The sequence below is a fragment of the Malus domestica genome, chromosome 05, assembly GCF_042453785.1.
Source record: "Malus domestica chromosome 05, GDT2T_hap1".
In the NCBI taxonomy this organism is placed as follows: Eukaryota; Viridiplantae; Streptophyta; class Magnoliopsida; order Rosales; family Rosaceae; genus Malus; species Malus domestica.
Genome location: NC_091665.1, coordinates 25,529,405 through 25,545,812, shown reverse-complemented (window position 1 = coordinate 25,545,812; position 16,408 = coordinate 25,529,405). Strand labels below are relative to the sequence as shown.

The 16,408-nt window shown below is 37.5% G+C and overlaps 1 protein-coding gene across 1 annotated transcript; it reads left to right on the top strand.

The window, feature by feature from the left end:
- Positions 1-9,542: 9,542 nt before the first annotated feature.
- On the top strand, positions 9,543-15,076 carry LOC103441109 (protein ALTERED PHOSPHATE STARVATION RESPONSE 1-like). The gene is made up of 4 exons (XM_070822432.1): positions 9,543-11,209; positions 11,430-11,611; positions 12,230-12,453; positions 13,453-15,076. Exons 1-4 carry the CDS (start codon positions 9,919-9,921, stop codon positions 14,195-14,197), a joined length of 2,442 nt encoding a protein of 813 aa, XP_070678533.1. The 5' UTR covers positions 9,543-9,918; the 3' UTR covers positions 14,198-15,076.
- The last annotated feature ends 1,332 nt before the right edge of the window (positions 15,077-16,408 follow it).

Here is a 16,408-nt window from a genome sequence, read left to right as displayed (position 1 = left end):
CATTATCTTTATGGCAAGAAATGTAAGATCTTCACGGATCATAAGAGTCTTCAGTATCTATTTACTCAGAGAGATCTTAATCTTTGACAGCGGAGGTGGATTGAGTTACTTAGTGACTATGATTGCACGATTGAGTATCATCCTGGTCGTGCAAATGCAGTGGCGTATGCACTTAGTAGAAAGACTCCAGCCAAAATTAATGCCATCTATGATTGTCATGTTCCTCTTCTAGCAGATTTGAGGTCCACTGGAGTGGAGTTAGGAGTGGAAGATCGAGAGGAAGCCTTACTTGCTAATTTTCAAGTTAGGCCAATTTTAATTGATCGCGTGCTCGAGGCCTAGATGAATGATGAAGAGACCCAGGAAATAATTCAAGCAAGGAATCAAGGCAAAAAGAAAGATTTCGGGATTCGAGAAACTGATGGCATGCTTATGCAGGAAAGCAGAAGTATGTGCCAAATAATGCAGAATTAAGGAAACAAGTTTTGGATAAAGCACATATTTCGGCATATGCGATGCAGCCAGGAGGCACTAAGATGTATCATACCATTAGGTCATTTTAATATTGGCCGGGTATGAAAAGAGAAATTGCCGAATATGTGAGTAGGTGTACCATTTGTCGACAGGTTAAAGCTGAAAGGAAGAAACCGTTTGGGTTGATGCAGCCACTTCCCTTTCCACAATGGAAATGGGAAAATATTACTATGGATTTTGTGTACAAGCTTCCTCGTACACAGAATGGTTATGAGGGCATTTGGGAGATAATTGATCGGCTTACTAAGTTAGCACATTTCATTCCAGTGAGGGAAAAGTATTCATTAAGCCGATTAGCTAAGTTATTCATATCACAAATTGTGAAGTACCATGGCGTCCCAGTTATTATTATCTTGGATTGGGATCCTAGATTTACTTCCAAGTTCTGGGTAGCATTTCAGGAAGTTCTTGGTACGAGATTACTTTATAGTACGACATACCACCCTCAGACAGATGGGCAATTTGAAAGGACTATTCAGACATTAGATGATATGTTGAGATCCTTAGTGCTGCAGTTTGGAGATAGTTAGCATGATTGTTTGGATTTGATAGAGTTCGCCTGCAACAACAGTTATCATTCGAGTATTGGTATGGCACCATTTGAGGCAATTTACGGGAAATCTTGTCATACGCCTCTATGTTGGTCAGAGGTTGGCGAAAGAGTTTTAGTGGGCCCTGAGATTGTGGATGAGACTACTCAAAATGTTCAGGTAATTAAGTCTAACCTGAAAGCGGCCCAGGATCGACAAAAGAGCTTAGCAGACAAGCATGCCACTGATTGGAAGTATAATGTAGGTGATTGGGTATTTTTTAAGTTATCACCTTGGAAAGGTGTTGTACGATTTGGAAAGAAAGGAAAGTTGAGTCTTAGGTACATTGGACCATATATGATCACTGAGCGAGTCGGTGAGGTTGCTTACAGGCTTGAGTTGCCTTCAGAGTTGTCCAAGGTACACGATGTGTTTCATGTTTCAATGTTTCGACATTTTGTTTCATATCCTTCAATGTGATTCCTCCTCAACCTTTGGAAATTAATTCGGATTTGACTTATGATGAGGAACCAGTGACTCTACTGGATTGGAAGGATAAGGAACTCAGGAATAAGACAGTGTGTTTGGTAAAAGTGTTATGGAGAAATCATTCAATTGAAGAAGCTACTTGGGAGACAGAAGATCGGATGAGAGAGATGTACCCACGCTTGTTTTATGATTATTAGTGGATATAGTGATTGTATGTAATTTCGAGGACGAAATTTTATAAGGTGGGGAGATTGTCACAGCCCGTCCCAAACTTCTATTATCGATGATGTAAAATGATGGAATTGTCCTCGGACGTTAATTGATGTGTGTGAATTATTATTGGGTTAAATTGTTTTAGATTGGTGACCCAATTAGAACTAAGACTTTTCTTAGTTTTGATTGGTGGCTTTTGGACCACACACATACCCACCTTTTCTCTCTCTCTCCTTTGCGTGCTCTCTCTCTCAGACTTTCACTCTCACTCTCACTCTCTCTCTCCCTTCTTCGTACGGACCAATCTTATCTTTCAGGGAATTTGAAGCTTATAGGAAGCTTAAAGAGGTCCCCATGAGTCTCGGGGTACTTTGTTGGAAGGAATTGGACGTCGGAGGGCTAAGATCGACGTATATCTAGGTAAGCCGAACTATCGAGCTTTCTCGGGGAAAACTAGTAGATTTTAAGCCTTGAAACTTATATAACGTGATTCTACATGTTATTAGCTTCATTTTGGTACCAATTTTGTGGAAAATGGTGAAGAAACAAAAAAGAATAAACGATTTAAAGTTTTACCCAGAAACCGGCGAAGTCACCGGCGACCAGTGACTCATCGGAGAAGAAAGGAGCATATTCCGTTAAGTTGATGGAATATGCTAACGCCATCAGTCATCTTTAACAGTTACCGTTGGGTTTTAACGAAATATTCCATGGAATATTCCTAACGGCAGTTAAAGAATCCGTCAGGATTTCCTGCGCGTGGCCGCACGTATTGCCATGCACTCGCTAGAGCGTGAGAGGTTAGAAAAATATTATAAAAATTTGGGAATGATCCTAAAGTTGTGTAGGTCACTATGGTATATTCAAATACCAAAATTGAGTATTGTATGAGAAGTTATTAGCTAGTTTTGCCTATGTGCTTTAAATAACATTTTTATAGTTAATTCGCATATAGGTGAGACTTATCCTGAGGACGAGCGTGTTCAAGGGCGACTCGGGGACTACGATCCTTCGACATACTAGTGAGTGGGCTTTTGGTTTTCAGTATATATTTATATACTTGATATTTTCCCAGAAATATGTGTTTAAATGAAAGTATGTCGTAAATGCCATGCATATAAGTATAATTTGTATATGAATTGGTATATGATGATTTATATATATAAATGTGGTGTTGTGGACGCTCAGGTAAGCTCAGGTGAGTTATGTTTGGTTATGTGAATTGTCAATGATATGATATGTGATTGAATAATGTTGAGCTCATAAGACTGCACCTAGGGTGATTGTGATTTAGCGAGAGTTATGGCACATGCCTGTTTATTATGTCACCTCCCGCACCATATGCTCATATTGGATCCAATTTAGGTGCACAATCTTGTCGCATACACCATCTTAGGTGGTTCCGACTCGTAGGTGACTAGCGATTTATCGCCCAGCTATTATGTAAGAGTAGTATTGAGCATAATTATATTACACCCATTATTGTCGTACAGACCTTTTCCTTTGGTTCCGACTTTTGTGCAGTATGTTGCCATATAAGTCATTGTAGTGACTCCGGCTAGATTAATGTTGCGCTATGAATTCAGCCGTACAGACTACCACGGGGGTTCCGGCTAACATGTTATATTTATATGAAATTATTCTTACTTGAATTGCTTACTCTGTTATATCTTGGCATGACATACATATGAATATGATTATGTGAAGCATGATTTGAATTGATATAATTTCATATATATTTATGTATATGCATATATCTTGATTCTGGGAAAAATTATACATGTTTTACAACGAGAGGTTAGATATGTTGATAAATGAAATGGTTTTGTAAAACATTTGTTTTTGCCCACTTACGTTTTTTGTTTTGCGCCCCTCTAGGTTTTAGGTAAGTTTGCAGTTGCTGGGTGCGAGAACTTTGGCAATTCTGACATATCTAAATAATTGTAGGACATCTTATGGTACTGTATAATTAGTACTTATCCTACTAGACTGCACCTAGACTTTATATGCTCTGATTAGGAGTGTTTACTTTTGTATCTTACTCCTAACACTTCATGTTTAGTAGTGCACTCTAGTAGTTTCGGTTTTTAATTATTCATATAATTCTTATCTTCATTGCTTCCGCACTGTGCACATGACTACGTCACCCTCACATGACGGCCAGCATGCCTTAATCTCGGTCGAAGTGTGTCATTGCAAATGTATTTTTCTTTCTAATTATAGAAAGTTTGGAGTGCCAAATGAAATTTTTGGAATGCTAATAATAGTTCCCTATTACTTTTCTATATTTACTTTTTGAGTACATTCTATACTGACGTTTTTTTTAGTACATCTATATATTTACACTAAGGAGAGGATGAGTTGTTAGAGATTTCAATAATAAATATATAAATTATTATATATATATATATATATATATATGACTTGGTGTTGCATTGTGCAGCATGTGTGTGTATAATAAGGACTTGGATTGTCTGCCTTCCCCATGCCCTCCTATTTATGTGATCACGGTTAAGCCACATCAATATTTTATATTCCTATTGCTTTTTGTCTTATTATTTCTATAAAAAAAAAATCAATATAAAATGTTGATGTGGCTTAACCGTGACCACATAATATAGGAGGGCATGGGAAGGGTATGGGATGGGGAGGGCAGACAATTCAAGTTCTTATAATAAAGGGTGTTGCGGTGCATAGCAAGTGTACGGGCGGCATCCTTTACAAAAGGTTGGGTTTAATTCAACATTTTGCGGTTGTATATTTTGTTGAATGGTTGCAACTTTTGGTTAAAAGATATGATGCTTACTCAAAGGGTGTGATATTCACATACCCCATTTTACTTTTCACACACCCTTTTAATTTTTGGCCGTCGGATCGGATGAATTGAAGAAAATCAACGGATATAAATTAATAAGGGATGTGTAAGAAGTAAAATGGGGTGTGTGGATAGCACACCCCTACTCAAATTTTATGAGTAGAATTAAAATACGTAATCAATCAATATTTATTTTTTGAAAATTCTAAATAGAAGACATGTCTTTTGGGTCAACACTATTAAGAAGGGTTGTATATCTTCAACTAAAATGTATATCTTCAACACTATAAATACCTATTTAATGCCTATAAATACCTATTGTGACATAATGTTTCACACTCAATTTTCAGAAATTTGTTTCTACATTCCTTGCTCTTTTTTTTCTTCATCACATTCATACAATTTCTTTCTAATTATTTCTAAGGGAATAGAATTCGGTTTTGCTAATCGAATATTTCATACTTTGTTGTATCTTGGAAGTGATTTGCCAAGAACCCCTTAGCAAACTTATTCGAGTGGGGCAAATAACACTTTAAGGAAACGATTCAAGTCGTACCTCAAAGTCATCAGTCGGATTATTCTCTATATTTCTACATCTACTTTAACAGGAGTTCGACTAAGCTACACAATGGCGGCCTAATTTGGTATCGAATTCACCATTCACGATCTTCGAACCTAATACCTCTCACTTCTAAGTAAAGAGAAATACTACTTACTTAAAAACAAAAGGGAAATCCTGGTGCCTTTTTTATATTGTTTCAATGAAATGTTATCTTTTCAAATTATCTGGTATATATGTTATTAGACTAAAATTACTAATTTGAATCACGTATGTGCAAAAAACAACCACCTGCATGATTATTGATGTGAATTGATGATTTGATAACGTAACTAACCTGATCGCTTTTTCTTAAGATAAGTTGTTAATTTCTGGATTCTTGTTAAAGACTGGAGCATATATAAAATTGGTTGGGAATGACGAGGAAAATGATGGAAAAGAAGTTTCGAGTGAAGCCATTTGGAGAAAATGAGGTTGCTTCTGGCTTTAGAGAGAGAAGCCAAGACGGACGTCAAGTATTGTCCTAATTTAACACGTCTGGTTGAACACTATTTTATTTGATTGAATAAGGAAGGTAGTCAATGCTTGATTGTGACTATTGAAGTTTTTGGCAAATATTTTTCTAAATAATCCTTAAAACTATAGAATTATGAGAGACCAAAACCCTTTTGCTTACTTTAAAGTCTTCAAATTAGACTCACTGATTTGGCCAAAATGCCCATCTTACCCTTTTTTTTGTGTGTTGACAATGAAACATAAACTTAAAAAAAATAAGAAGTTACATACGAATATCTCAATCTTATCTTTTTTATTATTTGTCATAAAATATTAGGGTTTTGGCTCCCACAGTCCTACCTTTTATGGTAGTCTGTATGATACGGTTTCCTTTTGATGTAGGATCAAGATGATTAATTATGGAATTATTTTTAAAATATTCTCAACTAGATCACCTTAACTTTTCACCGCCCAGTTCCAATTAGGTACAACCAAAATTTACAAAAGTTTATTCTCTTCTAATTCTTGGAAAGGGTTTTCCTTGTTATTGCATACCTAGCATGCATATGCAAGCACATATAGTAAAGAATTATAGCATTCTGATGGAAACTTTTGTCAGGGTTTTTGAATTAAAAACAGAAAAAAGAAGATTCTTCAAAGTACTTAAAGATTATCTAGGTGCAAAAACAGATTTTTAAGGATGGTTTTGCAGCAAAAAATTAAAAGGAATAAATGAGATAAAAAGAAAATTTAAGCTTTAGACTTCTTTTTAAAAAAAAAATACTATTAGCAACACAAACCACCCTCTTGAAGTTTCAATCACCAAACTTCTTTTGGTAATTAAATCCCAAGTGCTCAATATCTTTGAGAGGGGCATAACTTTCAGAATATGGAAGCATCACATATGCTCCCTTGACATATATGAAATCTTAGTAAATTACTAGTTCTTGTGACTTCCCCTACAATGGAAAAAAGATTAGGCTGTTTATATATAGAGGTAATTAGGCATGTTCCTTTGGGGATATCTACTAAAATTGCAACAATATGAACAAGATTAACGCATAAATCGAGAAATAGCAAATCCTTTTCTTCATCTTATTGTAACCTAAAAATTAAACAAAATTAGTCTTCTAGTTTAGTTATAGACATAGTTACCAAGTACTATTATTGAATGTGGATAAAGATGATTAAGAAATAAGAGGAAAACATTTCTGGTTGCTGCTGGACACTGGCATTGCAAATTGCAAATTGCAAATTGCAAAATGGACGCTCTTTTGGAGTTCAAGACCCCTGAAAGGAATTGGAATTCTTGTTATATGGTCCCAACCTTCTTTTCATCTTTAGCAACCTTTCATAGCCCTAATGTGTACCTATGATGCTAATATGCTATCTTTGAAATGCCAAATGCCAACCCATCTCATATGTTTGTCTTGTTTTTTCACTTTTTCTTTCCTCTCTATCTCTTTACCTCTTTTGAGGCAATGCTCATTGATTTTGAGTTGCAGATTGGATTGTAGTTGAGGTATTTGGCACACTCATTCAATCCTCTAATTAATATGAAACGATCATACTGCGTATTGTGCGAATATGTTCAAGTATGAACTTTTTTCGTTGCAGAATGTGTGAATCAGCCTAGACCCTCAAAATCCACAAACTTCTGCTCACAAATTCTTATATCACGTGATTGACACTTGAACTTATATGTGAGATACCCGTTTCATAGAATGGGTGTTAACAACTTTAGCTCAAACGCAGTCATCCACTTCTCGTGCAGATCTTATTGGAAGAAAAACTAACAACCCAATTTACCATGTTCAATGAGGATGGCCAATTTGTCACGATTCTTTTATGATTAGGCAAAACAATGGTAATTTAATTACATTTTAGAATCACATAATTACACAATCTAATAATTGGTAAAATTGGCCGGTTAATTCTTGATCTGCAACTAGTTAAACCTTATATTCATAACTGAAATTTGAGTCCAACCAACCTGAAACTATGTTAAAATAAAAAGTGTTACTAGTCCCATCCCATTGTCCTATTTTTCCACCCACCTTATAATTTCACCCATCATAAAAAGTTAAAAATGAAAAACTCTCTTTTCCCACCCACCCTTATTCCTAATATAACCTTTTATATATCTCTAAAATCTTTTAAATTTTATTTATTAGAATATATATATCTCTCTCTCTAACAAAAAAAATGATAAAAATTGGTTAACCATCCCAATTCCAAAACCATTGAAGCAACAGACCTCCAAACCCCATCTGCACCATGATCCCCAATATGACAGTGGCACCAACACCCAAACTCCACCCCATCCAACCTTCACAGCACCAACATAGCCTCAAAACTGCCCACCTCCATGGGTTTACCCATCTTCCTTCGCTATAAACAATCTCTTTCACTGCCGGAATTGGATCGAGATTGTACACTATCATGGGGTAAAGGGAAAATGAAGGAGTTGAAAAGAAGGTAGCCATCATCAACGCCGTCGTGAGGGAGGTATGTGGTTGTGCACTTGTCGTGGTTATAATAGTGAGAACGGGGTGAGAGTTTTCTATTTTTTTTTATCTTTTTTCTACTATTTTAGTTTTTTTAATGAAAAAATTTAATTCTTACGTGACAAAATACAATTGGTTATTGTTTAGGTCCTTACGGTCATTCTCTAAAAGGACATAGTTGTCAATGGAATTTTCACATTTAAGTGGGGTGGGGAAATAAGAAAATGGGGTGGGTTTAACACTCCTCAAAATAAAACCATTAAGATTATGATAATAATTGTCCTCTTAATTAATCATTAATCCCACATGCACCAAAAACGTCGGAGAAATTCTAAAGAGGCTCTTTCAAAAGCAAGACTCTTCATGGACCTTCTGCCACCTCATGTATTTTGCACAATATTGTATAATGTTGACACAAGAATTAATGTTAAACTATAAGGTAACAAATAATCTATAAAGAATCCCACTTTGAAAGAATTTTCATAAAATTTCTCGTAACGTTGTCTAATACTGTAAAAACAAACACAAATTAGTCCACAGTGAAAAGTGAAAACCTTCATCCATCATTACCTAAATTGAAAAGAAAGGGAAACTCAAACCACCTAGAAAATCCCCAAGAAAATTACAAGGGTACTTCCGGAATGGAACCCGCGAGAAAATATGGTGGCGGCCACAAGCGTCAAACATTCCGTCAAAGTAAAACACAATCTCGTTTTGTCCTATTTTTAAGACCTTTCCCAAACCCAAATAATTCAATTAATTTATTTTTTCTTGGTCAAATTTCAAAACAGAAATTTTATAATTTGAATTTCCAATTTTGTGCGTCTCTAACTATAAACCATCTCAATTTCTCAAAAATCTCCCCACTGATCTGGTTGTTACCCAAACTTAAAATATGTTTAGAATAAAAAGATATTGCCCTAAAAAGTACACCCAATAAAAATCTGAAATATATAATGTAAAAATAAATATAAAAGAGTCGCTACGGTGTTGCATTTTTGGTGATGACCTTTAAATAATTTTCGTCAATGAAAATGATGTTTATATGTTTTGTGATTATTTTAAATATTTATGTTATCGCTAAAATTTTATTTAATTTGAAAAAAAATGGACAATTGATATGATTTCCTGCCTATGAGGCTTTAAAAAAAATTACAATTATTTTGTATATAATATACTATTTTGTCTATAACATTTATTTTAATTATTTTTGAACAAAATTAATTTAGCATTTTTATCATCTTTTGCTTGACAAGTTCTGTTAATAGGTGAGGTGTTTTATATTTGTTAAAAAAAAGGTGTTTTATTTTAATTAATTTTTTAACAGAATTAATTTGGTCTTCAGTCCTCTCAACGGGAAGTTTTGTTACTAGGTATTTCACGCACAATGCCAGCAATACAATACAGTCTCTCTCTCTCACTCCTCACTCTCTCTCACATAAACACAAACACACTGTGCACTCTCTCTCTCTTCTCTCTTTCGCTCTTTCTCTCTGCTTTCTGTGTCTCTCTGCTGCAAGCCGACGACAAACTCCGCGCTGGCAAAGATTCCCTTCTCCTTCCTCTCCTTTCTTCTTCGTTCCCGTTTACTTTTCTTTTATCTTCCTCCCCACAAACCCTAAGTTCGAAATTTTCCCGAGAAACAAACAGACAGTAACACCCAACAGCTACCAGAATCCTAATCCCAATCCCCCCGCCATGTTTCAGCCGATCTCACCTTAACCCACTACCTATTTTTCATCGTAGACTGATAAAGTTGCCTTCCTTTCCCGCTTGATGGGTTGCACGAGCTCCAAGCTCGACGAACTTCCGGCCGTTGCCTTATGCCGGGAGCGCTGCGGCTTCCTCGACGAGGCGATTCACCAGCGCTACGCCCTCGCCGAGGCCCACATCGCTTATATTAACTCCCTCAGAGGAATCGGCCGCTCTCTGCATCAATTCATCGAGCAGGAGGTGGGCAATTCATCCGGGTCGCCGCCCTCTCCCCACCTCAACCTCCCGCCGGCCAGAAAAGGCGAGATCAAATCCTCGCCGCCGCGCCACTCTCACTCAAATTCAAATTCCGGGTCCCATCTCCACTTTCGCTCCGATTCCGACAACGATTCCGGTTCGCTCCACGACTCCGGCCACTCGTCGCCACTGCACGATACTCACTACGGCGGTCATATTGATTACATGGAGGAGGGCGGGCAAGAGGGTTTCAATTCTTACCCAGATGGGTTTATGCGCATGAATTACATGAAGAACAAAGCGACGCCATCTGTGGTGCATCGGCAGAAACCCGTGAGCCCCGAAAACGTGTTTCAATTGGGGGAATCTTCTTCTTCGAATTCGTATTATGGATATCAAAATTCAAATATTTATCCAGACGCTGTCTCTAATCCTTATTCCGATTTCGGCGGTGGGTTTAACAATTACGGTGGTGCGTATAATTACGGCGGAGGGAGTGGTGGGTATAACAATTACGGGAATTCTTCTCCGCTGGTCCGATATGGAGCACCGTCGCCACAGGCTTCAGCTTCGACCTCGTCTAAGCCACCTCCTCCGCCGCCTTCGCCGCCAAGAGCTTCAGCTTGGGATTTTTTAAACCCGTTCGAGGTTCACGAGAAGTACTACTCTGCCTACACTCCGAGTCGGGACTTGAAGGAGGTGAGAGACGAAGAGGGAATTCCCGAATTGGAAGACGAGTACCAACAGGAGGTGGTGAAGGAGGTGCAGAGGGACCACAAGCATGTGGTGGATGGCGGGAAGCATTCTAAGGCTGTTGTGGACGATGAGGCAGCTGAAACGCAGCCCTCCTCGCTTTATCAAGCTCGGCCGAGCGTTGAGACTGATGGTGGTGGGGTGGAGTATGAAGTCCATGTGATGGAGAAGAAAATTGTGGATGAGGAGGAGACGCGCGAGGACCGTGGCAATGGCGGAGCTGCAGCTAAAGCTCGACCGGGGTCTCGAGATGCTTTCGAAGTTGCTCGAGAGATTGAGGTTCAGTTTCAGAGAGCTTCGGAGTCGGGGAACGAAATTTCCAAGATGCTCGAGGTGGGAAAGCTTCCCCATAGTGGAAAACATGGTGGGTATGGGATTATACACCTTTTTAAGAGATTGATTACTAAAAATTTGCTAGCTTGAATTTTGATCTATCTGGGAAGTTTTAACTTTTATGCGTTTGATGGGTAGGAGTTAGTTTCCTCAAGTGGAAAGTTTACAGATCTGGGTTTTTATGTATAATTTTTGTTGAATTTGAACTCTATTAAGCAGAAATTTGACTTTTGTGTTGTGTTTGTGATCAGTTTTTTCCAAGACTTTAGTCTCTTCGCAACCTTCTACTAGTGCCGAGCCATCGACCTCTGCTGAAGTGGCTGCTCCTGCTCAATTGGGGTTCGATGAAGAATTGATGTTGAGGTCCAAAAATCTCTCTTCCACCTTACACAAGCTATATCTTTGGGAGAAGAAACTCTACAATGAAGTAAAGGTATGTTTCCTCCGTTCCCATTACTGGTTACATGTTTACATGGTCATCTTTATACCTTTGAACTTTATGAGTCTGAGCCATCTGGGTTTCTTTGAACAATTCAAACTTTTCTAATTATGCTTCGCCAGACAAATGGTTCATGATCCTTTGTTGTTCCAAAGTAGCGCCGAATTAGAATTTCTTTTATTTTTCTTATTCATAATAAAGTATTGTCTTTTGTTTGCTTAAATGTGAATTTCAAATATAAACTTTCTTTATTGATACATCTCTATACAAGGAATGTATTTCTTTTAGGTCCGACCAGCGCATATTTGCTCTCTGAAGGGCTCAGGGGCCTCTTTAATTGATATTTTGGTGTTCTCACCATCATACATCATTATTCACCCACTAAAACTAGGCTACTCTTTGTCTAACATGGGCCTATCTGAATAAATTATGGCAAAGCTCTTGTTTGATTCAAGCATTAATCCATAAATGAGTTTGTCTAGGGCTTTTGCTGATGCACTCTTCTCTTCATTATAATTTAAACCACCAAGTGTATTCATATTTCTGCCCTTTCTAATTTTGTCTTTGTCAGTTGTCACCCTACAGACAAGTTTTCTTCTTATAATTTTTCAGGCCGAGGAAAAGATGCGGGTGATCCATGACAGGAAGTTCAGTAAGCTAAAGCATTTAGATGAAAGGGGCGCAGAAGCTCATAAAGTTCATAAAACTCGAACTTTAATAAGGAGTCTGTCCACAAAAATTAAAATTGCAATTCAAGTGGTAGACAAGATATCTGTGACTATAAGTAAGATCAGGGATGAAGAATTATGGCCGCAACTGAACGAATTAATTCAGGGGTATGTCCATCTTCCAATTTCTGTGGCATTTATGGATACGTTTTTTTGTTCATATGATTATTTGTTGTCACCTCATTGACCACGTATCTTGGACTAAGCTTAGTTATAACTCTTGATTAAAATTTTCAAAATTGAAAAGTCATAGCCAATCTTACCCGTATAATGATGTTATAGGTAAGGTTATATCTCAATATATTTCCTGGACCTTCAATTGCTAGTCCTTGATATTTGAAAAATTAATTTATTGATTGAATAATTAGCTCCATTTAGCACAAGTGGTGAGGGAGTGGGGAAAAGGGTTAGAACTGTAGTAGATCATGGGTTCAACCTCTTCCCAATGTTCCAAAAATTAAGCTTAAAGGAGTTGGTAGGTCCATTGGTACTCTTGTTTTATTTGTTGTGCTAAGAGTTCTTCAAGACAAAGAATGAAATTAATGGGAATTAGGCTTGGTTAGAGAATATAAGTAATTAAGATAGAAAAAGATGCGGAGGCAGAAATTGGAAGGTGTTACTGAAAAGCTAAAAATTAGAAGGGGAGAAAATCTTGATCAAAGTTTCTTTATGATTTGTAATTTGATGGTTTTATCCACATCGAGAACCACATGAATGGCTTCCAAAAACTCTTGTGACCGAAAATATGAAATAGGGTCCTGAAGTCTCATACTGGAAGCTTTTTCGTAATATCCGGGTGTCTTGAACAACACCTACCTATAATATAAGGGTGGTAATAAGAATTTAGGTGCCTCTAGTAATCAATGAATCTCATTTTGGCAATACGAAAGATTGGCCAGGTGATGGTGATAGCGGAGAGGCTTATGCGCGTTGATTTGCAAACGTGTTGGTATCTATGACTTTGACAATCATACTGGTGGTTGTTTCCGCTCACGTGTGTAACCGTATGATTTTATTTACGCAAAGATTGGTTTGTGGGAAATTATATGCTTTGTGAATGCAATATTCATGTCACATGCCTAATTCTTTTATTTTCTTACACTTCAGGTTAACCAGGATGTGGAAATGTATGCTCGAATGTCATAGTAGCCAGTGCCTAGCAATTAGAGAAGCCAGAGGTTTAGGTCCTATCGGATCTGGAAAAAAGCTTAATGATGGTCATCTTGAGACCACATTGCAGCTTGAACATGAGCTTATTAACTGGACTTTCAGATTCTCTACTTGGATTAGTGCGCAGAAGGGATATGTGCGAGCTTTGAACAAGTGGCTTTTAAAATGTCTTCTGTATGAACCGGAAGAAACACCGGATGGAATAGTTCCCTTTTCACCTGGTAGAATAGGTGCACCCCCAATTTTTGTAATATGTAACCAATGGTCACAGGCTTTGGAGAATATATCTGAAAGAGAGGTGGTTGAATCGATGCGTATTTTCACCACAAGTGTGCTTCAGACTTGGGAACAAGATAAGATTGAAATGCGCCAGAGGATGGTGGCAAACAAGGATCTAGAGAAACAAGTTAAGAACTTGGATAGAAAGGACCAAAAAATACAGAAAGAAATTCAGGCATTAGACAAGAAAGTTTTGCTAGCATCAGGGGATGGTGACGGACTCTCGGTTGCTGGGCAGATTGTATATCAGAGTGACACTAGAAATAGTACTTTACAGGGTAGTCTGCAACGCATTTTTGAGGCCATGGAAAGGTTCACCGATAGCTCTACAAAAGTTTATGAGGAGCTTTTGCAACGTAATGAAGAAGAAAGGCTTGCTAGAGCGGCCGAGAGGGTTTCATAGGGCTCTTCGTTAGATGGAGTTATGACCATCCCTTTTCAGCCATCTAGGTGAAGGATTTGGAAGCTCAAGATCTTTGAGAAAATTGTATTCCTTGGTGAGAGCTTCTCCACTCTTCGCCATTTGATGGACTGCTCTGGCTAGTGAATGTTGCTGGCATAAGACTTGGTTATGATCAGGATCATCTGTAATAGCTCAGCAAGAAGCCATTGCTTGCGTCTTTACATCGATGGTGCAAGATGTTTATCTGGGTTGACTCTACAGTTTTAGTTTAATGAGACGACCAGCACCGTTGATTCACAATTTACACAAGCAAAGACGAAGGGCAAGCGCAAGATAAGTTATTACGGATTATATATCCGCTTGGTCCACCGACGGACAGCAGAAATGATTCCAAAGCCGGTTCTGGCCAAAGCGCCTGCTGAAGCGATGGTCGCTTGTGCAATCAATCGCAGTAGCGACTCCTTCTGCTCTATGAATCAGCCAAGTCTACTTTCTGTGGAGGTGGGGGCTTATTCCTTGACATAAAAGTTGCAATTTGCAGCGTACGAGCGACATGGAAACAAGGGTCGGAGCTGCATTCGCCAATCAAAAGCGCAAAAGTTTGCACAACTGGGGCCAAAATAATTCAAGTAAGCGGATGTCCTTTTCGGTTTTGTGATGGCGATGAGTTTCAGTGCAGTAGGAGTCTCTGCATGGGCCTGCTTTGAGTGACGCAAGTCCCGTATGTGCCCAGAACATAATATTAGATGAATTTGTATAAATAAATTTAATATTCTTTCCTCTGTCGTTCTCTTCTTTTTCAGCATTTCATTTATATAAAATTGTACACACAACCTTTGGCAAAATTCAGCAAAGTGACAGCAACATTTTTTAAGAAAACGAACCGCATTAATTTTTTTCGCATCGCGACCGGTGTTCGTCGAGCCATCGGGTGTCGATACAATGTGTAAATCAGTGGTTATGAAGTGAGAAATGTGATTTTGTGGAGCAAAAAATGGTTTTGGTTTTGGACATTTTTGGATGTGATTAGGCCATTTTTTGTTGTTGTTGACGTATGCTTCCCAGCAGCCACAGTTGCGTAATTTAGAAAGAAAAAAAGAGAGATTATTTGGAAAGTGATTTTTTTTATTTTTTTTGAACAAACGATATTATAACACTAAAGGAGAAGGAGGTGAACTTAGTCTCACAATATGCTAGCAATAATATGGTTCACATTCTTTTTTGGCAATAATTGAACCTAAGACATCTCACTTACAAATGAGAATGAATACTACTAGACTGTAGTACTAAGTGGCTTGGAAAGTGATTAAATTAATTAAGGATTAAAGATTAAGAGCGATGGGAAGTCCAAAGATGCAATGTAAAAGCACACTTTAATTAGACAGGTTCATGCTAATCTTTGAATGGGACTACATTAATAAAGCTTATGACCCATCCGTCTTCATCCAACACAGCTTGACTTTCTGCCTAAAGTCGTACGGACTATTCTACGATCCACATAAGGCCAACTCCAATTGAGGCCGGATGGCTCGTTTTAGCCCTCTGACCCTTCAAGATCTTTCAAGATATTAATATTTTAATGAACAGTACATAGCTATATTTGTCTCCGTCTCCAACCGAAGGCCAGAGGGCCAGAGGGCTCGTTTTAGCCCTGTCACAAAAAATCATCTCCAACCGAGGACCAGAGGGCCATAAGGCCAAACATAATTTATTATTTAAAAATTACAACTTAAATTCAAATCCAACGGCTAAGTGACGTCAGCTAGCCGTTGGTAGGAAGTTATAGGAAAAAGAATATAATTTAAAAAAAAATATATGAAACAAATTTTGTGAAATAAAAGTTATAGGAAAAAAAAAAGAATTTAAAATAAAATGAAACAAATTTTGTGAAATAAAAGTTATAGGAAAAAAAAAGAATTTAAAATAAAATGAAACAAATTTTGTGAAATAGAAGTTATAGGAAAAAATTGAATTTTAAAAAAATATGAAACAAATTTTGAAAAATAAAAGTTATAGGAAAAAATAGAAGTTATATGAAAAATTTTGTAAATAAAAAATAATAATAAAACTATTAAAAAAAAATTCAAATGCAACGGCTAGTCAGCTAGCCTTTGCATTTGAATTTTTTCTTAAGAAATCCTGTCGGTTATAACCGACAGGAAATTCGACACATTTAAAAAAAAATTCTGGCCAGCCCGGGGCTGGCTGGCT

Excerpts from the sequence above, each read along its gene's own strand:
- LOC103441109 (XM_070822432.1), top strand. The coding sequence starts at position 9,919 with ATGGGTTGCACGAGCTCCAAGCTCGACGAACTTCCGGCCGTTGCCTTA. Across the intron at positions 11,210-11,429 it reads TCCCCATAGTGGAAAACATG|TTTTTTCCAAGACTTTAGTC; the intron begins GTGGGTATGGGA and ends GTTTGTGATCAG. Across the intron at positions 12,454-13,452 it reads CTGAACGAATTAATTCAGGG|GTTAACCAGGATGTGGAAAT; the intron begins GTATGTCCATCT and ends CTTACACTTCAG.